The sequence below is a fragment of the Drosophila takahashii genome, chromosome 2L, assembly GCF_030179915.1.
Source record: "Drosophila takahashii strain IR98-3 E-12201 chromosome 2L, DtakHiC1v2, whole genome shotgun sequence".
Taxonomy (NCBI): domain Eukaryota; kingdom Metazoa; phylum Arthropoda; class Insecta; order Diptera; family Drosophilidae; genus Drosophila; species Drosophila takahashii.
This window is the reverse complement of record NC_091678.1, coordinates 26,072,285-26,099,231: the sequence shown is the minus strand read 5'-3', so window position 1 is coordinate 26,099,231 and position 26,947 is coordinate 26,072,285. Positions and strand designations below refer to the sequence as shown.

General features: G+C 36.2%; 2 protein-coding genes across 10 annotated transcripts in view; one reads left to right on the top strand and one right to left on the bottom strand.

Annotated features, from left to right (window-relative positions):
- The first annotated feature begins 7,028 nt into the window (after positions 1 to 7,028).
- Positions 7,029 to 26,947, top strand: part of dpr2 (defective proboscis extension response 2) — a 57,323-nt gene continuing 37,404 nt past the window's right edge. The window contains exons 1-2 of one of the 6 annotated variants that reach the window (XM_044393504.2): positions 7,029 to 7,111; positions 9,737 to 10,031. In XM_044393504.2, coding sequence (XP_044249439.1) covers positions 9,893 to 10,031 — 139 coding nt within the window. In that variant the 5' untranslated portion in view covers positions 7,029 to 7,111; positions 9,737 to 9,892. Of the gene's footprint in view, positions 7,112 to 7,630; positions 8,290 to 8,334; positions 9,626 to 9,736; positions 10,032 to 10,188; positions 11,100 to 26,947 lie in introns of those variants that run through there. The other 5 variants (XM_070211834.1, XM_070211833.1, XM_070211832.1 and 2 more) reach the window with 5 other exon arrangements.
- The window catches only part of LOC138912049 (uncharacterized), a 43,228-nt gene continuing 26,789 nt past the window's right edge, over positions 10,509 to 26,947 (bottom strand). The window contains exons 1-2 of one of the 4 annotated variants that reach the window (XR_011417697.1): positions 17,828 to 17,961; positions 10,509 to 10,980 (exon numbers count right to left, since the gene is read on the bottom strand). The gene's annotated coding sequence lies outside the window, so the exon portion shown is untranslated. Of the gene's footprint in view, positions 10,981 to 15,633; positions 16,160 to 17,827; positions 17,962 to 26,947 lie in introns of those variants that run through there. The other 3 variants (XR_011417695.1, XR_011417696.1, XM_070211837.1) reach the window with 3 other exon arrangements.

Sequence of the window (26,947 nt, the reverse complement as noted above, 5' to 3'; positions counted from 1 at the left end):
AAAATTAAAACGGAAATGAACGGGAACGCCCAGGGCTGGAACTAATTTTATGTTCCTTCGGTTATCGGTTGTGCTTTTTCCGATAAATTCTGAATTTTTGAACCCATTTGATGTTAGGGGGATTCCCTAAACTGTTGAATTGCTGAATTGTTGAAAATTCAACAAAAAATTTCAGCAATTAAGGGAACGACCCAAAATGGTTCCTCTTGAATTTTCAAACAGCTGTTATTTGTTGAAAAGTTTTACGGAACTTAAAGCATGTAAAATTTGAATTTTTATTGCTAGTTACTGTCTAAAGGTGTTACCAAGGTAAAAAGAACCACAAATATGCTTTCTAAGTTTTTTTTTTGTTATGTACATATGTGCTTTATTTATTGAATCTTCTCTATATGAGACTAACAATAAGTGTATCAAATCTTAAGAATATAACTTAACTTACAGTCACGTGGACTGAATTTAGACTAACGGGCCCTAATATTTATTGCTGGGCTGGTAGATCGTTTCGATGAAGACGAGTTTCTAAGTTGATTTTAAAACAAATAATGCGTACTGGTGATACTAAAATGTTACAGAGTTGCCACGACTTTTAAAAAAAGGTGACAACTCTGGCTTTTCAGCAATTCAACAAAATTTTCAGCAGCCCCGAGGCTGATGAATTGCTGAAATTTCTGAAAGTTGACTTTGTATGGAACAGCTGATTAACAGCTGACCAAAATTAATCAATTCAGCAATTCAACAGTTTAGGGAATCCCCCTGTTGCTTTTTGGACGCAATAATCATTTGAAGATTTCACCAATCACGGGAACGACCCTAAATTGTTCCTGTAGAATTTTCAAACAGCTATTATTTGTTGAAAAGTTTCACGAAACTTAAAACATGTAAAATTTGATTTTTTATTAATAGTTTTTGTCCTAAGTTGTTACCGAGGTAAAAACAAGAGGCAGATAGAGATATAAAACTTTGATTGCACATATCTTTTTAATGAATGGTCCGATTCGAAAAATGTCTTCTGCATTTTGATAGGTATTAATAAACACTCAGGTTATTCCCTATAACAGCTGTTTGAAAATTCAACAGGAACTATTTTGGGTCGTTCCCCTAATTGCTGAAATTTTCTGTTGAATTTTCAGCAATTCAGCAATCCCCCTTTCAACAGCCCCGGGTCTGTTGAATTGCTGAAATTTCTGAAACTTCACTTTGTATGGAACAGCTGATTAACAGATGACCAAAATTGAACAATTCAGCAATTCAACAGTTTAGGAAATCCCCTGATTAAAAAATTGCATTTATAATAAAAAATTGCGTAATAAAATCTTTAAAAATCGGGCCGCCAGACACATTGTGAAATCATTTAAGGCGACTGGGGGCGTTGAGGGCCGTGGCACCTCGATGAAACAAATTTGCGCTGCGTAGGAAGCCCAATTTTCTAGTTTTAATAGTTCTTGAGATCTCAGCGTTCCTACGGACGGACAGACGGATATGGCTAGATCGACTCGGCTAGTGATCCTGATCAAGAACATATATACTTTATATGGTCGGAAACGCCTCCTTCTACCTGTTACATCCTTTTGCACGAATACAAAATATGTTTTTATTCTACGAGTAACGGGTATTATAACCACAAATATGTTTTCTGAATTGATTTTGAATGAAATAATACGTACTGGTGGTAAAATATGTCTGGGATGGGTTGTTGAAATTTCTGAAAGTTGACTTTGTAAGAAAAAGCTAATTAACAGCTGACCAACAGTCAGCAATTCAACAGTTTATTTAATTACAGTAAGCTGAAGTTTATATACCCTTGCAGTTAAAATAAATACTTAAAGTTAAATGGTCGTTCAATCCGTGTTGTTCCAGGGATTCCAGATATGCTACTAGCTATTTAAACTTCCTTCAAAGTAACAATATTTTACAATAATTATACCCTAGATTTCAGTCGGAAGTTTGCAACGTAGAGAAGCAGACATTCTTGACCCCATAAGTTATGGCATTGTCCGTCTGTCTGTCCGTTTCTACGCAAAAAGTATAAAAAATTTTATAACTAGTTTAGCTTATTCAGAAAAACAATTTAATTGCTAAGATTTATTTATTAGATTATCAATGACAAACAGTGATTAATAAAATTGAAGAACGGATTAAATTTATGAATGATGTGAAACATTGATTTGCATTTTAGATTTCTCACCCAGTCCACTGGGATGTTCCCATCCGGTCCATAATTAAATATAAAAGACAATCATACATGCGTTGCTGGTTAACTCTGAAAACTTCGGTCACACTATAAAGACTTACGACTTACGATTTTTTTTTTAAACACGTAACGTAAGTGTAATCAAAACGTAACAGAGGCTCATTGTCAGGGTTCGTAAAATATCCCTCAAAATCTGTCATTTTGTTAAAATAAAAAAATGTCAACCTAGGGCGGTGATATTTGTCACAATAAAATGAGGAGTAACCAAGCAGGGCTGATAAATATTTTTCTGATAAAAATCCCAACTGCTTTATGCTGCTTTCTCCTCAAAACATTTCCCTCATTTTTGACATTTTGTGAGGGAAAAATGAGGAAAATAAAAACAAAAAAAGGCATCTAAAACCAAGTTCGATTACTTTAAGTTCTAGACAAGACAAAACTAGTTCTAGACTTTATTATACATTTCATATGTTTGTCCCTTCGTCAAATTCAACATTTTTAAGCACTTCAGAATTTAGTCTTAAAATCAAAATATTTTCTAAAGATTTTTGGCTCAGTCGAGTCCTTAGCCGGGTAAATATATGGGGCAGAGAACTGAATTCTCTCTACAGATACCTGGGTCGCCGGTACAGACAAAGCTACTTCAGCAACTTTTCCAATTATTGGGTTCCTAACCGAAAATCGTTTCCAATATTCTAAAACATTCCCGTCAATCTCCATATGATCTCCGTATTGAAAATTAGATATCTGGGTTTCAATTGAGCGGTTATTATTTTGACTGAAGAGGTTCGGGTCGCATTTTAAAATGTTGAACCTGGAACTTGATGAAGTTTCTGGAAATTCCTCCGTTGTTGAACTTTCGGCATCACTTTTGGTATTCATTAAATTTTTATAAATAGACAGCAATTTTTTCTGAGAGTATAACTTTAATTACTTAAATTACTTAAATTTGTTATTACTAACTTACAGTGGCAATCCTTTTTTGTTCTTCCAACGAGTGTTGTTGTCCAGAACAGGAAGAGGCTCGTTCTGCCTACGGAAATCGGTTCGAAGTTTTTTAACTTGTTTTCTGCATTCATCCAAATTTTCTTCAATTGTTTTGATCACATCCCAAGAAGCTAATTGTAGTGTATGTGCAGCGCAATGTACTACGCTTAGGGAACTTTTTAAATTTTTTTCTATGTCAAGAAAGTTATCACAGTTTTCCTCATCTAACAAGCCAGCTTCTTCAAATTCTTTTAAAATGTTGGCGGTTTTTACGACGTTGGCACCGTTGTCTGTTGTCATTGAATAAATGTTATTAATATTAATTTCGAATTTTTTTTAAACAGCTAATTATTTCTGTTTTCAAGTATTCTGCAGTGTATCAGACCACAGAAGTTACATTAAAAAATAATTTTTTAAATATTTTTGATCTTTTTAAATTTTTAGGGTCCTTTGGAATTACGCCGTCATTAACATCTTGATTTGGCCTTCCCCGCCTCTATTGTCAAATTAAAATGTATCCCGGAACTATATAATAATGTCCTGGACAATGGACTTGACTTCTCCGACTAATGCAGTGAATTACCGTACAGTTTTCAGTTCGAAATTGAGTTTTCCAATGAACTGACGATGTTTCACAGAAAATGGCTTTCCTTGGAGTCATTTCACTTTTTTTGCAGTGTAGTGATGGTTTCTTCTCTTAATTTCTACTACAAAGTAATCTCAATGCCAAAAACCCCAAGTTTGCAGCAAGTTCCATAAAAAATAACCATATTTAGCGAGTGTCCGATTATTCGTTGAACCTTAAAAATCGGATTTTTTGTTGTTTTTGTTGGAAAACTAAGTGTTTTCGTGGAAAATATGTAATTTTTGTTTATGTTTTTGGAAGATATTAGCATTATGTATAAGTAAAAGCAAAAAAAAACGACGAATTTAACCCATTTTATTCATTTTTTTGGCATGTTTATTTTATGAAAGTAGGTGTCCGATTATGCGATGGAGGCCACCAATTTTGTAATATTAATTAGATATTCATTTTTAGTTGATTTTAGTACAGCCGAAGTAAGTTTCCGTGGTTTTTTTAAAGATCCCTTTAACTGCAAAGCTACATTGAAATAAGTTCTCCTTCTGAAAAATTGTAATACTCACTCGGTCATTACTTTCTGCTTCGTTATATTCTACTTCAAGTTGTAACTTAAAATGCCTTTTTATATTACCTGAATGGTTTGACATCGATTTATTGCAGTAAACGCATGTTACTACTTTTGGATCGTCCGTTAATTCTACCACAGCCTGTGAATCAAATTCCTTATTTCGTCCCATTATATCAGTTGTCGTTGCTTTGACATTATTTTCAACAAGAGAGAACGCTATAGTCGGGTTGTTGTCCCGACTATCTAATACCCGTCACTCAGCTAAAGGGAGTGCGAACGCTGTGTCGGGTTGATGTCCCGACTAATAATCGTAACTCAGCTAAAGGGAGTGCGAGGGAGATAGATATATAATTTTTGATTGCGTATAACTTTTTAATGAATGGTCCGATTTGAAAAATGTCTTCTACATTTCGATAGGTATAAATATACACAACAAAATTGCATTTATACTTCTCGGAAATCTTTAAAGGACCCATTTAAAATCGTTAGTGGGCGATTGTGGGCGTTAGAGGGGGCGTGGCGCTCGGCTAAAATAAACTTGCGCTGCGTAGGAAGCCAAAGAATATGTGTGGGAAATCTCAACCTTCTAGCTTTTGTAGTTTCTGAGATCTCAGCGTTCATACAGACGGACAGACAGACAGACAGACGGACAGACGGACATGGCTAGATCGACTCGGCTAGTGACCCTGATCAAGAATATATATACTTTATGGGGTCGGAAACGCTTCCTTCTAGCTGTTACATACTTTTGCACGAATCTAGTATACCCTTTTACTCTACGAGTAACGGGTATAATTATCAATTTTTTTTCCTCATTTTTTTTAACATTTTATTTTCCTCACTCATGATGAATATTTTTCGATCAGTGAGCGATATGTATTTGAATGAGCAAAGATGACAATTTGTTTGTATCTTGATTGATATTTATTTATTTTCATCACAGTCGGCTTGTTTTTGAGGGATATTTAAAATGAGTGATATTTACGAACCCTGCGACTTTCTTACAAAAAAGGACAAAATCAGACAATGAGAGAAAAAACGAGGGCGGCAGCGAGAACCACGGGAAAACTCGAAGAAAACAGGGCTACAGGGTGTGCCATTATTTTGTCTTGAATTAGAGTGATCATAAGTTCAAATGATCCATTTGAACTCGGCGCTCACTTGGAGCTGTCAGCTTGCTTCAACCTGTTACATAATTTCTCACGAATAGAATGTAATACATTTATAATGTCGCAAGCAATAATTTGTGTGAGCAAAGTCTCGGCGAAATCTGAAGTCTGAAATTTTGGCGGCTTTTCAAATTAAATTTTATTTTGGCGCCAGACTCGTCCAGAGTTGCCAGTCCGCCCGAATTCGAACCGTCTTTAATTGGTCTGTCTAAAATTTCCAAACTAGAAATTAGTTCAGCGCTCATGTATTTCCCCAAGAAAAATTTTTAGAACGAAAACGCACTGGTTGGAAATTTTTGGAACGAGATAGCAGTACTTAAGCAGTGCGGAAAATTTCGGTGTTGGATATTTTCTGAACTAGAAATTAGTTCAGCACTCCTGATTTTCCCCAAGAAACATTTTTAGAACAAAAACGCCCTGTTTGGATTTTTTAGATCGAGAAAGCAGTATTTAAGCAGTGCGCGAAATTTCAGTGTTGGATATTTTCTGAACTAGAAATTAGTTCAGCGCTCCTGAATTTCCCCAAGAATCATTTTTAGAACAAAAACGCCTTGTTTGGATTTTTTTAGAACGAGAAAGCAGTATTAAGCAGTGCAGGAAATTTCAGTGAAGGATATTTTCCGAACTAGAAACATGTACACAGCACAAAATGTCCTGTTTGGACAGCGTTTAGAAAAAAAATGCCCTGTTTGTACATTTTTAGAACGAGAAATTAGTTCAATAAATGTTTAGGCGCGTCCTTAAATTGTATACTTAAAATGGCTTTATAAGAATATGTATATATTTTAAATTATTTTTCTTTATTTATGCAATTTTTTTGTCGGATAAATGTATGTATAGTAATAAATTATTTTATTTTTTAAAAATAAAAAAAAATGTTTAAACTTTTTAAGCGTTGTGTTAAATATAGACTAGATGTATTAAAAAAGAGTAGTATTGAATTGTGCAATTTATTTTAACCGTATTTTAAAAATTTTTTATTTTGTAGTTTTATTTTGTTACTGCAGCTGACGAATTATAGGTTCTTAGATTCTCCTTTTAAGCACCACCCCTTTTAGAATACAAGGATTTTCTTAATTCGCCGCAACATGAACATTTTCGGAGTGCGCCACAAGCCACCCCCTTCCTGTTTTTGGTTGAGTCCTGCTCGTGGTTCGCAGGACTCGGTTCACATCGGAACGGTTACTTCAGCGAGGAGGAAACAACAATATGGGAAAGCTCCGGCCTCGGTTGCCGCAGTATCAAATGAATTCCAAGTCGAGGCGCACGTGTTTTGTCCTTTGGCGCGACTGTGAATCCAAGTCCTTCTTATCGCAGATGGTAAACTTCGCTTCGAAAGGATATCTCGCAGTAGCGCTTTCTACTGCGGTGTCGCGGTTTCTCGCGTAGGACAGCATTTAAATGCCGTGGAACCACGTTTCGCATGTTTTTTCAACTAGCGCGTGACGAAAGTAAAAAGGTAAAGGATCTATCCGGTTCAATTTCGCTCAGTGTAATGTTCTTGAATCAAAAGTGAAGCCGCTTATGCGGCCAGTGAAATATATTGTCAAGCTAAGCCAATAAAATACTGACAGACCTAAAGTAGAAAATTAATGGAGATATTTGAACCCAAAGTGAGTTGAAAAACGCCGTCATTTACGTTACTATTTTTATTCCCACCTTAGTTTTTCCTATCCAACGAGCATGGCTTCCCCTTCGCTAAAAACAAAGCACAGATAAATTAAAGAAAAATATTTATTCCTCATCGGAAATAAACTCGGACGGGCGACGCGATTTAATGCTAATCGAAAATGCATTTGTTACTCAGGTTTCTTTGAAATTTCACGCTCAATTATAGGAATGGAACAAAAACAAAGCATTTTTTTTACAGACTTCAGTTCAAACTAGTGTCAGTTGCATAAACAACGAAAGTTTTGTGCAGGAATTATTGTTTTTTTTTTTTGCACCCAATGGAAAGTTTTCAAAGTTTTTCTTCTTTTATTTTTCCTTAAGTCGATGACAGGAGAACTCCAAACATCCTAATGAGCACGTGTGTTATGGATTGACTCTGAAATAAGCCCTGATTTGTTGTGAGCTTTTGTGGTTATCTAAAGTGAGGGCGGGTAATTAATTCCAGGAGCCACAAAACGGAAAATGGGAAAGTTTTGCCCAATTTCAACTAACAATAATAAGTGCAGTTTTAAACTTTTAAGAATGTTTACGGATACCTTCGATTCATGGACACATTGTGAGAAAAAATGAAGCTTTTCCAAAAGCAAAAACTGTTTCAGAGTGATTTCAAATAAGTTGAATGCAGACCTGTTGGTCAGATGTGTTCTTCCTTCTTTAATTTTATATCCTTTACTATTTTATTATTACCACTTAATCTTGTACGATTTTACTTTACCGAATAATAACTTTAATAGGCAAAAGGTCTTTAAAATAGGCTTATTGTAGAAATATGAAGGATAATTTTCCAGCTAGCTTTAAAAGGACTCGTCAAAGGCCATAGACCTTTCAGGACTTTTTGCATGTGCCCTTTCCTGACCATTAATTAAGTGCTGCTTGAAGGAATGAGCTTGTCTCCCATTAATCTTACAGCCTTATAAAGAACGACATAAACGGAACATATGTACGTAAATTCAGAGACAATCTCAAGAAACGACATTGAAATCGAACCGTTTCCCTCGTCCTTTTCACCTTCATTCGTGTTTTTCTAATTGAATTTGCTTTCCAGGTTTTTTTTTTGTATTTTCGCCTTTAAGATCAAGTGGTCTCCAGGTGCTTTCGTGGCTTTTTGGCCGATGTCCAGGTGATTAATGTGCAACCTTGTCTGTTTAATTAACTTGTATTTGTGCCTGCGGTACACTAAGGATGACAAAATTCAGACGCCAGCATTGATAGAGTGCTCACTTGTATTTGAGTGACTCCACCATATATAAATGGATGACTGACTGCATTTGTGCACTTAAAATAGGTTGAGTAAACACAATAGGTGCACCATTATTGTATCGAAAATGTGTGCAGTGGTTGTTAATTTGTTTTAAATCATCTAATAAGCCCCAAATTATATTTCTCATGAGTAGCGAAAACCACTAAATTCAATTAACATCGCTGCCATGAAAATAACAATTACAGCATGCATTTTAAGCTGATTCCATGTTAATTTGACGACCATTGTTTGATTGGCGTCGCAACAACGAACAGCTCATTACACAATAGCGCCCACGACACCAGCATAAAAGCATTTAAATGCTGTGATTACCTGGACGGTCGATGGGGCATGGGAATCGATTCAATTTGATTCGAGTCTTTGGTATCTATGGGATCGTTTGTAGAGGGCTTACATTAAATACAACGCTGCACTCGCTCGCTCGACATCCTGCCGTTTGTGTAAAAATTAACATTTTAATTGCATTTTGGCCTTTACATATTTCTGAGTGATCAAGGCTAGCGCCGCACTGCACACCTTTATGCAACTTTATGGGCCAATAAAAAGCGGTGTGGGAGGTAAATATTAATGCAGTGGTTAGCATTGGATAAAGTTCCGCAGGACAGAACAGGTATCCATGTGACATGGTGGCGATAAGCAACTTGCCAACAGACAATATATGGGGGCTTAACAAATACAAACATATTTGGAGCCAGAAAAAAGAATAAATGCGACAGCAGTTTGATACGGGATAAATGATGCGAGTGAGGGACATTTATTATGAAGGCCTATGGATAATATCAATGTTTGCTTAAGTTAAATTATGTACGAACATTGATTTCAATGAGGAAAACTTTTTTTAATATGACTTTACTGTACAAAATCTTATTTTCCCCTCTTTAGTGGTATGCGAGAGAACATGGAGTATATTAGGAAGTTATATAAATTATTTTTGCACCACGAACATATTTTGTAGTGTTTGATTCGTAGTTCTATTTGGAGGGGAGGGGACCATTCGCAGTCTTCGATTGAGACGGACTTAACTTCGCGGTAGAGGATAAATTATGCATTACAACTTTTATTTTATGGGTATTAAATGCATTAGTCCAAGCACAAAATGACATTTAAACATCATAAATAATTAAAATGGGTCAATACTTAGAGCTAACATTATTGCAACATTGAGTTATTTAAAAATATTTCAGTGCACTTGAATGTAAGCAAATAAACATTAAAATAGCATCAATAAATAAAATTTATTATGGAAATTATTTCCAAAAATATATACCTATTATTTTATTTAAAAAGTTCTTCTCTTTTTTTTTAGAATGCACTTCAAGAACGACTGAGCGTGTTCTTCATCATTTAATTTGCAGTTATGTAAAGCAAAATAGCTGATATTGGGGGACACTCAAACAACCGCCTTTGGGGTGAATAAATATATCTAATTAAAATCAAGCATAACCAGCCAGCTAAAAGGACCATGGCCATGGAAGGCAAATGCCTCGGCTGCATCGCTACGTCAATCCTCGTAATAATGATAAGCATTTCGAGAGCATGGACAATGCAGCACCAACATTTAAGTCCTGCCATCCAACAGCATCCTGGAATTAAATCATTATGTAAGTTTCTCACACGTTTAATCACTCAAATGTAACTCAATTCTGTGTGACTTTAATTATGTGTATGGGTAGATTGGTCCTTAAAACTATAAATTAGCCTCTGCAAAGTTGCCATCTTAAGTTTCAACACACTTAATTAAGTTTATTTAAATTGCAGGTATATCAAGTAATCGCAATTATAAATTAAGCCTGGTCAAATGCTGAATATTTATAGAATCATATAATCGGCATGTAAGATTTCTGTTATTATTAGGGTATTTATCATATTTTCTCCGTATAAATCATTTTCTTCGTGCATTTTTGTTTATGATATTACGGGAAGCAGTAACTACTAAAAACGTGGCTAATTTGTACAGTAAAAAGCCACTTTACCTCGTGGTCACAGCACATTTCCCTGAAAGAATCAGAGATGCTTTCTCCACTTACCTTTTCCCTGCTTTAATTCTTAGTGTATGAGGAACTTTTTTCCGGCTTGGCATAGCTTAATGCAGTAAATGCCTAAATCAATTATGGCCAGCAGGCTGAGGGCGAACAGAAGACTCAAGAAAATAGGCAAATAAACCAAATAAGCAAGCAAAGAATAAAATCTACTTAGCACATGTAGACTTTAATTAAATCATGGCCGAGAGGAGAACGAGAAGAGACACCGACGAGCCATCGCGGCCTTCATCTTAATCTGCAGACACCCAGCCGGAGCTCATCCTTCAGGAGAATTTTGAGGAGGGACACGGGATCTGAGCCCCGAACTCTGTTGTGGTTGTGGCTTTCAGACGTCGGGAGTCAAGGCGCCTCGGCTTTTTATGATTATGCTTAGCGTTACTTGGTCATGTTGCTGGCTTTCTGTACAAGTAAACACACAACAATAATGCCGTGCTATTTGCAAAAGCTAAGAAGTGACTTCTGGTACGTGAAATCCGTTGGGAAATAAATTGAATAAAAGTGTTTGTTACTGAAAATAAAATAAAAAATATATTCTTGAGTTAAAAAGCAAATAAATGAAATATATGTAAGATATTCTTAAATAGTATTTGATTGTTAAATTAATAAATTTTATTTTCATTTTTAAAATGATTTTCATATTTAAACCAATAAATCACAAATAACTTTTGAATTATCTTGATTTCTATTCCCACGTCTCTCAACCAGACTTATCTATATTTCAATTGTAGTTTAAAGAGTGTGGCCTTCTTGGTATTGAATGTTCGCCCAATAAACCCAGAGAAGAAACAATTTACGAGTATTCCTTCTGCACTATTTGTAATCCACCTGCATCTGTACTCGGTTGCTCTTGCTTGCATTGTTCCCTCTATGTTGCTATTGACTTTTCTTGCAAGTGACTTGGTGATGTGGGCAATACCAGAAGCAAGAACCCGTCATAAGGGAAACTCAGCCGGCTGTTTCCCACTTTGTCGCTTTTTGGGCAAAAGTCAGCCACAAACTGCAGACAAGAAAATCGAAGGAAGTGCAAGAGAGGAAGATGGCCAGCAAAACCCCCAGACCCATGGGACTCTCAGTCGCCACCTGACTGAAGGGTCCGGAAAAATCAACTCAAACTTTCCTGTTGTTTCACTTCGGAGACGAACGAACGACAAGGAAAAGTGGGGAAGCAGGAAACTGATCGTAAAATCATTTTATTGCCCCCCAGTCTGGCCGCACAATTAAACTCGGGTTTGTGCGAAATCCTTAGACCATCAAGCGGAATTATTTAAAATTCAAAAATTCCGCCCAAGCAGTTGTCGTTTCAATTAATAAAAGTTACGATTATTTTGTAGCAGCATGGAAGATGGAAGCGTGGCCATTCTGACTATTGTTGCCTCATTTAAAAATAGCTATAAAAATGTAAATAAAAAGGGTTTTATGCAATATGTTTTTAAGTGGTTTTAAATATTTCAGACAGTCATTTTAAGAGCCTTTTGAATGGAAGTCCAAGAAATGTGGGTAATTATATTAATGCAGAGTATTGTTCTTAAATTCATGACCCAACGTGATGGATCAACTAGTTATTTATTTTAATGGTTAAATGGTTAGTTAAATCGATTTTATGTAATTTTTACCATCTCTTTTTAAAAGGCCGATAGGAACGGCTATCAATTGTTAAAGAAATTATATCCTACTATAAGAATGTTATTTAATGATCATAAAATTCCTTGTAAGGTTACGAAAATAAGAAACATATATCGCCAACAAGAAAGGCATTTTATTTTCTATCTTATTTTCCACGTTAGCTTGACCCTATTTTTCCCCTGTTGATTGTGTTGTCCTGCAACCAGGACCTCTGGTTATTACGGCGTGGATATGGGAAACCATATAAATAAAGGCTCATAAAAAACATGGTTGCATGTCCTTTGTGTTGAATGGTGTATATATGTATATTAATAACTAATTGATAATATCATTAGCATATTCAATGCGCCTATCCTCCTGACATGTTATATTAAAAACGCGGCCATCAAAGCCTCATATTTCAGGGAATAGAATGATCTTCAACTTATACACAGCAATGAGTTCAAGTCATTAGTTTAGAAGCTACACCTCGTCAAAGTTAAAAAAGTTGAAAACATGAAAGGAAGTTAGCTTTGGTTAGCCGAAGTTTATATACCCTTGCAGGTATGCCTATTTTAAAGGTTGTTTTTAAATTGTCAAAAATCAAAACGTCTACATCCTACAAAGTTACAATGTTTTTTATATTATTTATTTTTAATTTTTCTATGGGAAGGTTCATCGCGATAGCTTTAAAACTGAGAGACTAGTTCGCATAAAAACAAGCAGAAATTATAATACCCTCTGCAAGAGTATAAAAATGCATAAATGGGATAATTGGCTTTGTTAAAAATACACGCCTAAAAACCGATATTAGTTTTATAACTAACCATAACAAAAATTTTAAGGACCCATTTTTTAATCAGGGATATTTACTTTAACGGAAAACCAATATTGCCTTCGAGTAGGAAAAGGTCGATTTTTTTTTTGTAAACTGGTGTTATATTATAAGGAATTTAAAAATGTTTTCTGAACTAAACATTGCTGTTCATTTCTAGCCACAGTTTTCGAATAATCGCATATGCCAAGCACGTTGGCCAAAATGCAATCTAATTTAAATGACTTAACGTTGGGCCGAAATGGACACACAAAACAAACGGATGCCATGTTCCTGGGTAAGGATAAATGAGAGTTGCTCATGTCGCATATGTCGAAATAATGCTCCTGCTCCTCCTGCAGTCAGAGATGCAGATAAGCATGGTATCCCCGTGTAATTGCACTCTACTAACTGAATATCAAATGCATAAGGTTTACTCAAAAAATTTAGGTGTAAAGGTTAAATTATATTTATTAATGCTCTTTTTGATATTTTTAAGATAGTAACATATATTATTATACATTTTTACATGGTATGGAAAGCACTTTTGGACGCAATCAAAAATATCCGAATTGCTTAATTTAACTAAAAGGTTTTTATCAGAACTTCATTAAGTTATTCACGATGAACTCTGGGGCTAAAAAACCAATTTCGGTACATGTGTAAATAATGATTTTGTTTTGCGGTCGGTAGAGTGAGTTGTATTCGTTCAGGCAAAATAATCGTTACACATAAATTTTGCCCCGAAAAAATATTAGTTTTGGGTGCCGTTCACCTAAAGCATGTCTAAAACAAAAACCATCAAACTTTATTTGTTGTGAGCATTGCTACCTTTTTATCGCATTGGGCATTCAGATTTGTTTGTGAGCTTTGCCCAAAAAATATTTTTCTTAGTAAACCCACCAATTATTGAGTGCTTTGAATATAAATCTTATAGTTACATTATTTTGTGTTGTACATCATGTTTTAAAAAGTTAACATTTCTAAAAAAATCAAAACATATACTACTTTATTGGCCAGAATGTGGGTGAGGACATTTCTGCAGCGGCTACAATGCTGGCATACAAAGGTTTCGGTTTCGGATTTCTTATTGGTGTGGCGAAATGTGTAACAAATCTTTTCTACTGTGAAAACATTACCCTTACGAGGCATACAAGTTGACATATGTAACAGGCGCCGCACCTACATAGCTCTCACATACAAATCTACAATGTAAAGGTCCGCATTGCTTGTGACAATAAGCCAAAAAATAAACATGAAATCAAAAGCCCAGGCACACATATGTACATGGGGTATACATTTTCGGGGGTTTGTGCGAAGTTTGGAGGAAAAAACCCCCTAGTCGCATGCTCCTAAAGCCGTTCTGTTAAATTTATTTCCTTTTTTCTCACTTTTGTTGCAACTTTTTTGTTTGGTTGTTCTGTGTTTTTGTTGCGTTTGGTAAGATAGGTTTATGTTTGCGGGCGGGTCTAGTATTAGTTATAGTGTTATGCATACCGACTGAGGGCGTGGCATCCAACAGTTAAAAGGTCGATTTTTGTTGCCGTCAATTTATGAAGTTTCATTTCAATATTGTTTTTTTTTGGCCCAACGGACGACCATGAAAGTCGAATTTTCCTTTATTCAGGACTATAGATTCAAGATATTAATGTGAATTAATTATCCAAACTAAAAAATACAAATAAAATGAATGTTCTAATATAGTTTCACGAAATAAAACTTTGTAGTTAAAACTGTCGAGGAAGTTGTTATTACGCTGCAGTGCAGAACAAACTATAATAAACCCACAAAAACAAATACGTGGATACAATTTACCCTATCAGGGAATTTTACACAAAGTATTTGGACGTGGACCTAGCAGTTGCAATATACGCAACGATAACAAATGATGCTGGGCTTAAAACTAGAGGGGCAGAGTGTAAAAGACACGAGAGCAAACAAGCTGACTGTTAACGATACGAAAATAAGTCCACACATGCACGCAGGACAACAGTGAGCCCTCGACGTATTAAATGGAAACCAGTTATTAGGTTTTAATCTATTACATTATGTCATACAGTGCGGTTCTAAAATAATTGATGCCTACCTTTTCGCAACAAGACTTCTCCTATCAAATTCAGCAAGTAACAATAGCAAAATTAGTATTAATACAGGTTTTACAGTTAGTAATTTTTACACAAATATTTAATTGAATAAATATAATTGGAAATCGGGATTTCTAAATGGCATCACATGTTTTAAAGGTGCGAAAATAATGCTTTCCGAGAAAGATCGGGCTCAGGACAGCCATAATGCCGCAGAAATTAATTAAAATGAAATGTAGTAGCTGCGAATGCCCACTGTTCCCGAAGTTCTCGGAACTAGCAGTAACCTTTTGTCGGTCCCATCTCCACACTCCCGATTGTTGCCAGCTGATAAAGTAAGTTCCTGGAGCCTGGAGGGTTCGCGAGGGGGAGTTAGGGAAGTGTGGGGGGAAATCGCGAGCAGCCCCAGGCGGAACATAGTGGAAAAGCTGCAGCAACAACAATTTCGCTAAATTACAAACAATGCTTATTTGTTGTTTATCTGTGTAAAGCATCTCTGTGACACTTTCAGGCCACGGCAGACTTGCCAGGAGGGACGGCAGAGGACTGGACTGGGAAATGAAGGGGAACCCCCTTCGTTCGTAATTGAGTTGATAAAGCTTCGGTGCGGCGCTCCTCGCACTGTTTGTGTAATTTGTGTAATGCATGCAAAGTTAATTACCTCGGGGAGCTTGGTAATTAGAATTGTGATTGAACGCGCCTCGCAGTGTCGTTGACATCCCTTTACATACATATGTTTGTATGTATATACATACGGACCCCAGGCCGGGCTTTGGTTTTGGTATAAATCAACACCATAAATTGTCCTTGACAAGCCATTGCCCGTCTCCATCTATCGGTTATGTACATCTGTCTGACACACCTGATTGTTCTCGTCTCATTTGCCGCATTTTTGAAAAGTTGTCGCTGTCAAGTTGGCAGACGTTTTTCAATTAGCGCGACCAGAAAGTTTGCCGAGCACTTGACAGTGTGTTATCGCTACCGAATTATTGTCATTATTTTCTGTGCACTTTTCAGGTGATTTTCGGCCAAATAAACTCAATTTAAATCATTTCAAACTTTGCAGACGCAAGGCGAAGCCCAACCGATTCCAATTCCAAAGGAAAACTTTCTTGAATTTATAAATTTACTACGAAAGTGATTGCTTCTTGAATTTATTTCACAGAATAAAATATTTATTTATTAGATTAATTACACAGGCCGACAAAATGTGACATAAGTCGGTGTCCAGGCCTGCCACCATTTTATTTCGATAAATGAGGCTTTTCTAAGCATAAGTTGCCACTACGCCTATAGTCCATCAGCTCTGGTATTTGCGGTATCTTTAATTTAAGAAAATCACAAATTTTCTTCGGCTTTTGGGATATATCTTCAAGAGTGGTTAACCAATTTGGGTAATCTTTTCGGAATTAAATAGTTACATGTCTCTTTTATACTGTCGTTTTGGAAAATTCAATCTAACTCAACCACAAGAGGAGGTGGGCGCATTCAAAATTTTAAAGTCACAGCAAAGTTTAAAAATCTTCATTTGTGAACAGCGTTTAAAAATTAAATAAAAATATTTTCTTCTACAATGCATTTTTGACCCAAAAATACCTTATGTCCTTACTGTTTAGGTTTTTGTGAATTGTTTTGGAATTTTAAAAATTGTTTATAGTTTATAAACTATTTGCAACTTAGAGGTTTAAAGAGCTTTGATTTTCACCATGATAATCCCTTATAAATATCACTAACTGTGGGAAAAAATGGGTTACTTTAAGCATCCATCACTTTTGGTGGAAAATTTCCATATAACAAAATGGTTATATGCTTTGTTTTGAAGTCTCCTTTTTGAATGGGTTTCGTTTCGATTACATGCCTGTCGGATGTTGCCAATTTCTTGAGTTCCTTCTGACGTCTTCAACAGTTTTGTGCCAAAACTAAGAAAGTTTTTTATAAGGCAATCAATTAAAAGCTATTTTTGGTTACTGTGTTAGTTTTTGGGATTGAAAGTTTTGACGAGTGAATTGACGTTTGACAAATTGAGGAAATGGTTTCAAAGTTGGACCTAGGCCCTAGGTATTGTTTGAAAAACTAGGATGGAGATGATCTTTAGTTTAATAGTAAAAATAGAAAAGAAAGCCTACAAAAAAAAGACGCCGTTCAAATCGACACGCATATCATATTTACCATGCAATACTGTTAAAATGTATATTAAATAATGTCATCATGTCAATAATGTCGGCATAAGCAATATGGCGACCCCAATTTCGCGAGTGGAAAAACTACTTCTCCTGACTCGAAGTAGAGCGGGATAGCGCTTAAAGTTTTATTAGTGCGAGGGAGAAAGACACACTTGAAATTCTAACTGGCCTACTTAGAACATGATGTTTATCGAATTAATATTCCACATATAAAGTCCAGATTTATTTGTCAAATTTATCACCGTATAAAATGAAGTCTTTTTTGGTTGTAGTACCAGAATTCAGAGGCCTTTACCGTTTTTTTTTAGATATCTTAAATTTTTGGTAATACGTTTCCAAATATTACCTTTCGAATAAAATTCGAATTCCGGAGCTTACACTGTATTCGACCGAACTACGTTTAATAGCATGTGGATTTTAATAGAGCTTAGCCGCTTTTGCTTTGTCGGAAAGTTGTTTAGCGTGGTAATTTAACAAACACTCAAAAGATTTATTTAGAACTTCAAAATGTGTAATATTCTATGCTACGGGTGCCGACCCTTTCGAAATTCACACAAAGTATTTAAATTGTAGAAGGATCTTTAGAAAAGTTGTCAACAAGTAGCTTTAAACATATCTTTGCATATATTTTACATATATTCCTCAATTTGTTCTAAGAAAGTTCTTACTTACCCACAAAGCAGAGAGAACAACTTTTCGTGTTTAGCTTCGTTTTGAAGGTAAGTAGTGTCGGTAAACTACTCAGAAGACGCCCTCAGCTTCTCCGAATAGTTCTCCCATAGCGAATGTTGCAAACGTCAAAGGCGTCTAAGCACTCAATGTAATTGAGCAACACTTAAGCAATATGCGCCTCATTAGTTCCCTTGCAAAACAAACAACTGAGGGGAAAGTGGAAACGCAAGCTTATATGACAGCACACACAAGCAAGACACTCCACGGAAAATGGAGGAGAGAACTTCACACCAGAATGATTTCCTTCGGCGTCATCCGGAATCGAGAGAAGCTGCGGGAAATTTAAGAAGGGCGCTGCTTAACTGGGCGCCAGCCGCATGCTTTAGTTTAGATATCCATATGTGCTACCCACAGCTGTATGACTACGTGCCCTCCTCATCTTTGCCGTTCCAGTGTCTCGAGTTTTGTTACGTGCCTTGCTTAATTTCGAGTTTATGCTTTTCAGGTCTCGATTACATGGGATCTGAGGAATGCATCGAAACTTTGCCCACAGTTGGCTGTGGCTTCTATTTTCGCTTGTTTTGCCATTTATTAGCTGCAACAAGTTGGACGAGCAGAGAAAAATAACGAGATACTCAGAGGCAGGCTCATCATTTTCCTTATTGTTAGTGAATGTGTCTTTGAACGAAGTTTTCTTATTCCACATTTTCTCAACAACATTTATGCTCTCCTTTTACAGATATTATTTTTTAAGTTAACACATAGTTCCTGTCTTCAGCTTTTATTATTGTTAAGTCAACTCTGTCTAAAGAATAGAATAGTAAAATATGTGCTTCAGATGTACCTAATATGTACTACGCGAGTATAGTAGTTCATTTTACTAGTACTTATAGTACAAAATGTATTGAACAAAGAAGGGAGAACGCTATAGACAGGTGGGTCCCAACTATCTAATACCCGTCACTCAGCTAAAGGGAGTGCGAGGGAGATGGATATATTAAACTTTGTTTGCGCATAACTTTTTAATGAATGGTCCGATTTAAAAAATGTCTGTCTGTCTGTCCGTCCGGATGAACGCTGAGATCTCGGAAACTACAAATGCTAGAAAGTTGGGATTACCCACACATGTTCTTGGGCTTCCTACGCAGCGCAAGTTTATTTCAACCGAGCGCCACGCCCCTGCTAACGCCCCACATGCGACTTTAAAATGTGTTTATCGCACACACCTTTAAAGGTTTCGGAGAATTATAAATGCAATTTTGTTGTGTATACTTATACCTTTCAAATCGGACCATTCCTTAAAAAATTGTGCCCGATCAAAGTTTTATATCTCCATCTCCCTCGCACTCCCTTAAGCTGAGTAACGGGTATCTGATAGCCGGTGCACCCGACTATAGCGTTTTTCCCTTGTTTTTCTTTAACCTTAACGGCAAGAAATTCGCTTAAGAGCCACTTTAAAAAATACTAAAAAAGGACTTTTTGTCCATATTATTGAATCATTTTCCAGGGATACTCAAATTACTTAGTTTAGTTGAGGATCCATCTAAGGGGCTGTCCATATATTACGTAATCATCTAGTGGGGGGGGGGGAGGTCCACCAAATGATTACTGTAGTGCAATTTTTTTTTTTCTGTATGAAGAATTGAAGTTGTGATTACGTAATATATGGACAGCCCCTAACTAGAATCAAAAATCAGTGCAAAATCATATAGCAATATGTTTTTATCAAATTTCAAGCTTTTTGGCTTGGTGGACATCCTCAGAGAACTGCGCATATACAAGTGCTTTAAATTAAAGTATTTTTTTTACAGGAGTATATTTATTTAAAATAATAATAATTGTTTTGTTATTATTTATAATTATTTTGTCTAAAAATTGTTTCATCAGCTTTTTTAGTTTAACAGGAAGCTATTTGTATAGCACTTTTCGAACCTGTTTACACTTTACGGACATTTTTTCGTTTTCTTTTTTTTACTTCGCTGCTTTAGTATAGACTCTAGACTAGGGGAAACTTTATATTGAATTTGAAATGCAACTAGTTTAACTTGCCAAAAAGGTCTAAAATTGCACAATTTATTGGTGGTCTCAATCCTGGAAAATGTCCACGTTCAGAAGCCGTGTATTTTCCAATCAGGCTAATCAGCGTACACTCAAAAAAAAAACAGCCCGAAATCGCCATTAAATCAAGAAATTCGCCATGAATTTCAGTCGATGGCGATTTACCGTATTTTTTAGAAAGGAATTTTCTAAAATTTAGAAAAAAATTTCTGAAAAGCAGAAATACTTTTCTAAAATCAAGAAAAATTGCCATAAAATTGCGAAAAATTTCCTTAAATCCAGAAAGTACTTTTCTTGAAAATAGAAGTTTTTTCTTAAAATAAGAAAGGACTTTTTTTATTTTCAGAAAATTTTATTTATTTTAATAAAATGTATACATATTTATTTTACTATTTTATTTCCTAAACAAGAAAGAGAAAAGAAAATAAAAAGGATGAAAAGAAAATTATTAATATTTCCTAAACAAAAAAGGAAAACAAAACAAAAAAGATAAAAATAAGATAATAAATATTTCCTAAAGAAAAAAGAGAAAAGAAAACAAAAAAGATACAAATTACATTATAAATATTTCCTAAACAAAAAAGAAAAAAGAAAACAAAACAAAACAAAAAGATAAAAATTATTAATATTAATATTAAGTAGGTATTTAATATATTACCTATTATTAAAATTTACTTACTTCCAAATTATCAACAATACCTGAAATTGAAATTATTCCTGCAATCGAAAATAAAAATTAATATTAGAGAAGGATAGTATTTGCGGCCTGCAATAGTATGGCCTTTGCTTACCATAAATTTTCACACACTTACCAAATTTATATTTAAATTTATTTAAATTGCTTACCTATTAATTGCCTCTTAGAGGGATCGCACTTTAACTTTCTTAAATGGGCTCAACACAAACTTATTACTTTGAATGCTCATCCAAAACTGAGCACAAGGGTTCAAAATGCAGCGCAACGCAAGCAACTCTCTCGCGAGAGACTGCATTTCCAAAACAACAACGCAATAAAAGTTACAGCTACGCACAAGAAAATTCTCGATCATACGCACAAACACACATAAACATATACATACATACGCCAAAACTGTCGTCGCAACGCGCCGCGGACTAACCCCTTGTCTTCTTCTTTTTCGTTTCGAAGAAAGAGTGAAAAGCATAAAAGAAATACAAAAAGTTTTTCTTAAATCTATTGTGATTTTCTAATTCTACTTTTTTGTTTTCAAGAAAACATTTTTTTTTAATTCAGAAAAATTCTTAAAATTTAGAAAAATTTACCGTATTTTTTATGGCGACTTTCTAGATTATAGGAAGGGGTGAAGTACATTTTTTCTTAATTTAATGGCGAAATCGCCGTTAATTTAAGAAAACTTTTGGAGAGCAAACTAGGAAAAAACACCATTGATTTAAGAAAAAAAATCATTTTTCTAAATATTAGAAAGGTTTTTCATAAAATTCTGTTTTTATGGTCTTTTTTCCTAGATTCAAGAAAACAATTTCTAAAATTCAGAAAACTTTCTAAAATTAAGTAAAAATTTCATTTTATGGCGATTTTCTAAAATTTAGGAAAAAAAATTTTTTGAGTGTAGACAATTCCAGATATGCAATGCGTCAAGCATAATTAAATGCAAATTAACGTTGAAATGGTAGGGGTCTGTTTGCTGCTAACATATCCCAGGCCTTTGGGTCTATTTAGGTCCTGACAGGGGCCAGAGAATTCGGCAATATACTGGTTTGAAATCGGTATGCAATGTTAGGGGGCAAACACATGGTGCAGCTCAAATACGGTAATTTACCGAGGGCCAGGACTCGCGGGCTGGATTAGTGGATGAAATTTTAAACACTGTTCGCTTGAAATTTTCATAAGCATCGCCATGGTATTTTTGGGCGAAAGCTGTCAGAATTCGTGAAATGCAGAAGAGCTGCCACAAATTCGCTGCAGGACAAGAGTGGAAAGTTTGCGATAAATAGGGAAAGAGCTAGAGCTATTTCATTTCATGTTGGATGATTACACGCAGAGAAAAATGGCATAATGCAATTTAATAGATAATATTTACATAAATTAATTTGTGTAACAAACAATTAATTGCAACCATTTGTTTTTATAATTTAAAAGCTAACTTAAAAGTTTAAGGGCCGTTTTCTCGTCCGCCTGTTAAATTTAAAGTAGGGTTAAAACTCGGATTTCCTATACGATTTCAAGGTTTTAACCCTACTTTAAATTTACTTTAAACAAACGGACGAGAAAATGGCTCTAAAACTAGTTAATGAACCGAGCTGTTAGTGAAGGTTAAAGTGTATCGCACTTCGATTAAATCACAATTTCGCCCCAAAATCCGCAATGAAAATATGTAGCCCTGCTTGAAAAAGCTTCGTAATTACTATTGCTTGGACATAACAATTTTGGCAATGTAAAAATGTTTGCATCGTTAAAAATTAATTGAAAGGGAATCCTGTAATAAGGAAAACAACCTTCACGTTTGAGTTCTGTATAAAAACTGATTTTATTTTTCTAAGTCTTCGCTTACGTAACTAACATGAAATTCGTATAATATACTTATCTATGGTCTACGCAGAGACCACATCTGTTTGCCTGAGCGGGAGCCTTATCAACGGCCTTCCGCAAGGCGACCCTTTGTACACTGTGAGAACTATATTTATGAGCAGGCTCAAGTGGCCTGTACTTAAGATTACAATTGTTCGGCACTGCATATTGACATTGACAGAGCTCGTAAAATCTTAAACTTATGACAATTAGTGTTCTTCTTCAACATTAATTTTTAAAAATGTTTATTTTTTAAGCATCTTGAGTTTGGTTCTCCCCAAGCATACGGAGATCTTACAGTTGCATGAAATTAAATTTTCTTATATTTTTTTACCCAAAACATTTTTAAACAAAGAAACCAAAAACAGTTCCGGAAGAAAAAATACGAAAGTTATTAATTTATACGTCTTGGGCAAAATCAACCGCATTTGAACTAAGAATTCTAGATAAGAGTACAAATTTTAGATACAAAGTACAGTGTCCAAATGGGTAAACCTAAGACTTTAAGGCAATATTTTCCTGCGCCAGAAGCTTTTGCAACCGTCGGATATTTTCTATATTACGCAGGCGAACGGGTATTTTCGGGTATTTCAAAGCCCTGATCTGTGGCTTACTCATCTGCACCTGAATGCCAATACTGCAGAATTCCTTTGGACACACTCGAGTGGGGAAGAAGTTTAAGGTGCTTTGAGAAAACGGATTCACCTCATTTCTGTCGCCACCAGATCTCCGATCGAAGAGTCTTGCAATAATTTCCTTGTCGCGTGACATCCTCTTGACAGAGAAGTACTGTTCGGTGAATCTGAGCTCGTACTTGATCAGGTTCTCGTACTTCTTCAGCATGTCCACCTCCGACTCCGTAATGCCGATCATTCCGAGATGCTCTCGCGTCTTCTTCTCAAAGCAATGGACCTTTCGCGACAGCGAGCGGCTTCCGTGTGCCACCAACAGGAGCAATTGGCCAAGGTCTGCCTTGCTGGTTGCCTCCTGCAGGACCTCCTCGAGGACACCCATGTTGCAGCCTCCTGGGACGTAGCGGCCGTAACGCGGTTTGATGGGTCGCATGCACACGCCCAAACTTGAGTCATAAGTCTTCACCCAACGACCCTTTGCAAGGGTCACTCTACTGCCTCTGTTCCTGTCGACCGGAAGATGCGGCCTGCTAGCGTGCTTAAACGCCTCTGCTTCACTCATTCTCACAAAAATTTTGACTTTCAAACGAAAACTCCAAATTGATTATAGACTCTTTTCTAAATGTCACAGTCCAGATGACTGCTAAGTCTTAGATTAAATGTCATAATATTTGTTATTATAATGATTTAAATTAGGTATAATCTTTCATTATAAAATAATAAGAAATATGTTTAGAAAAGCCTTTAAGCATTAAAAACAATTAAACCATTAATGAAATTTTAATCATGGTAAGAACGCAAGTAACAGTGAAAAGCTAAATCAACAATTTGTAATGTTCAAGTCAGAAATATAAATGAAAGTGAAAAAATATGTTATAATCAGACAATAAGCAATCGACTACCCGATATCGACCAACTGTTTGTATAAATGCTGGTTTTTCAATTCGCTTGACCACATTTACTGCCTGCTCGTCGCCATGAATCGTTCGTCTGAAATGTTCTTGGAATACATTGAGCAGTTAATTTCCGTTGAAAGCCCGCCTGGTGGATTAGTTTCTCGATCGCATGGCATGAAATCCATTCGCGTTTGGTTGAGTGAGACTCACCCAAGAAAACCCGTGAAAATGAATAGGCTAAAAACTCGAGTCTTTTCAAACTGGAGGCATACAAAAATAGTAAGAGCGCTTGGGGAAGGTATTCAAGATGATAAAGTAAACAAGATGCAAGTGATTCGCTCTTAATTATTATAATAACTAATGATTGATATTTATATTTCATTTTATACCAGAGCCATAATGTTAATAGTTGATAAGTATAAGCGATGTTAATTTAGCCTAGTTAATCTATCTATGAAATAAAATATTTAAAAGGCAATTTTGGAATGCTGCACGGTCCCTCACTCTCTGCAAATTCATTTCAACAAGTTGGCCTCGTTAAAAAGGCACTTATATTTTTTATGATTTAATGAGGCTGATGCGTTAGAATCCTATAATGGAAAGCGTAAATTAAAGCCATAATTTTCAGAATTTGCAATCCAAAAATTACACAACGATTTCATTTTTATGCCGCCATCTGCTTCGTTTAGGCTAATGAAGCGCTTCGAGAAACCTAGCATTTGGCCGTCCATTAGCCAATTAAATAAATTAAAATAATATTCACTGCCTTGGCCAGAGGATGAGCACAAAGGGCCAACTCCACAAACAGCGGTGGATAATGAAAACATATTGCTTGAAAAGAGGGGAGCAATAACTTCATTAAGTTCACTGGAGCAAGGAGCTGGGTGCTGGGTGCACGCGATATATCAGATCCGGAAGAGGACAAGATTTCCGACTGTTCTCTCCAAAAATTAATCAATAAATCGCCAGCTACAAGCACCAATAAACGGAGAGCTTACAAAAAAGAAAAACCAGCAGGGAAGTCAACGTCAAAGGAAAGTGCTAAAAAAGAAAGGAATTCGCTGAGGCGTGGGAAGAGTAAGCAGATCAAGGACCGAGGAAAAAACCATCATGATTTATTTACTTTTGAATGTCTTTCATGGCCAACTCTTGACCCCCACTTGTGGTTCGAGTGGAGGCCTCCCCACACATTTCACGAGTATTTTATTGGCTACGTGCAACTGCGCAAACAAATTTACATGACACTGAACTGAAAGGTGTTTACCTGCCAGTTCGTCCGCCCCCTCCCTCAGCCTGCCTCCCCCTAAAACACTTTGGAACCCCTCAAACATTATTGAAAGATTGATGAAAGTTTGCGGCCGAGGAGTTTTGGCTTTCTCGTTTTCTAACTATCAAGTGAGCAGCCCAACGGAAAAATTCCTGTCAAGATAAATGACTTGAGTTTCTTTTTTACGTACACAATATTTATACATACGTATGGATGTATGTTCTTATGTATTTGACCATGTGTATCTGCGGAAAATTATTGCTGAGGGTGAATGCTTATAATGAATAATGAACGATTTTCCGCCCTTTTTCCTGGAGTTTTATTGTGGCCAAACAATAAAATGGCTCGACCATTCAGTAAATTTGTTTGTGGCTTGACTAAAAGAACCCCGATATGGTCAAGATTCGCAATCGGCCACCCTTTTGTGGGGCAAAGTGTTGATATGCCTTCACATTTTGATTTGGTTTCTAACTTCGGGGTCCGCGTCGGTATATATTAATAGCTTTTATAATGCCTAGCCGACGTATGTGTATTTCCGTGCATATATGTGTGTAAGGAACATATATATTTCCGGCCATCTCGGTGGGTGGTTCTGGGGCCAATTTAACCGTCAGCATCTCGCTCCCATTTGTCTGCCTTTCGGTCGATTTGCTGGAGGCTCGTTTGAATGAACGCTGCTCATAATTGATACATTCGGAATAAATCTGGTTGACCCATATTTTCTTGGGACCGGGATATGTGGCCGGCATTTGCTGACGATGCGGTAATGAAATCGGGTTGCCCTTAAAAATGTTTTTCCTTGATTGATCTGAGCCATTGAAAAAGTTCCTCTGGCCTTATGGCCTACGCATATTGTATAAATATTTTTAATCATGGGAAGCTGGCTGTGTCAGTGAAAAATGTAAGAAATATACATACGTTAATGGGAAATTGAATATATGAATTTAAGTTGCCCGCATTCTCTGCGCTTAAACTCTTTTTTAATAAAACTGTGGCTTTATTCACATCTTTTAAAGATATTTATGAGCTTTGAGCAAAAACCAGGCGGCCTTTCCGCACACATGACGTCCAGGCGACTTCCGTTTCCGCTCTGGCTGCGACATGGGAAAACTTTTAGCATTTATCGTATGAATTTCTGAACCCGTTTCTATGGGGTCTTTTGCCATAAAAATAAATTCAAATGCCTGCATAGTTCTTTTGTTTTTACTTAACCCTTTCCCTTTCCTTGAACTGCGACCCCTTCGTTGGAATGCATTTGGCCAAGAAAGTTTTGCGCCTCAGTATTGATTCCTTGGCATTTCGGCTTAAAATTGTTTAGCTTGTAATCCTTCGATTTCCATTTCCCGCATGGAAAATATATTTAAATGAAATGCAGCGCTGGCAGTTGAGCACACTAAGCCACCTCAGCCCACAACAATTACACTTTCAACTACAGGCTGGCAGACTTTTCAGCTCTGACGTTTTAAGTAGGCATTGCCATGAAAGGGATATAGAGTGCAGAGGAGGGAGCACCGCCTGGAACAGAGCTTCTGTTGTTTGTTTTGTGATTTCCGCTGCCATAGTCGTCGGTGGCCCACAATTATGATCACACACAGTTGCTCAGTGCTCGTATTGCCATTCCCGATTCCCCTGCTCCGCAGTTGTCGAGCTGCTGCTGAAATAGAAATAGAGCCATGCGATGACTTCTCCTCCATGGCATAATAGGCAAACACAGTACAG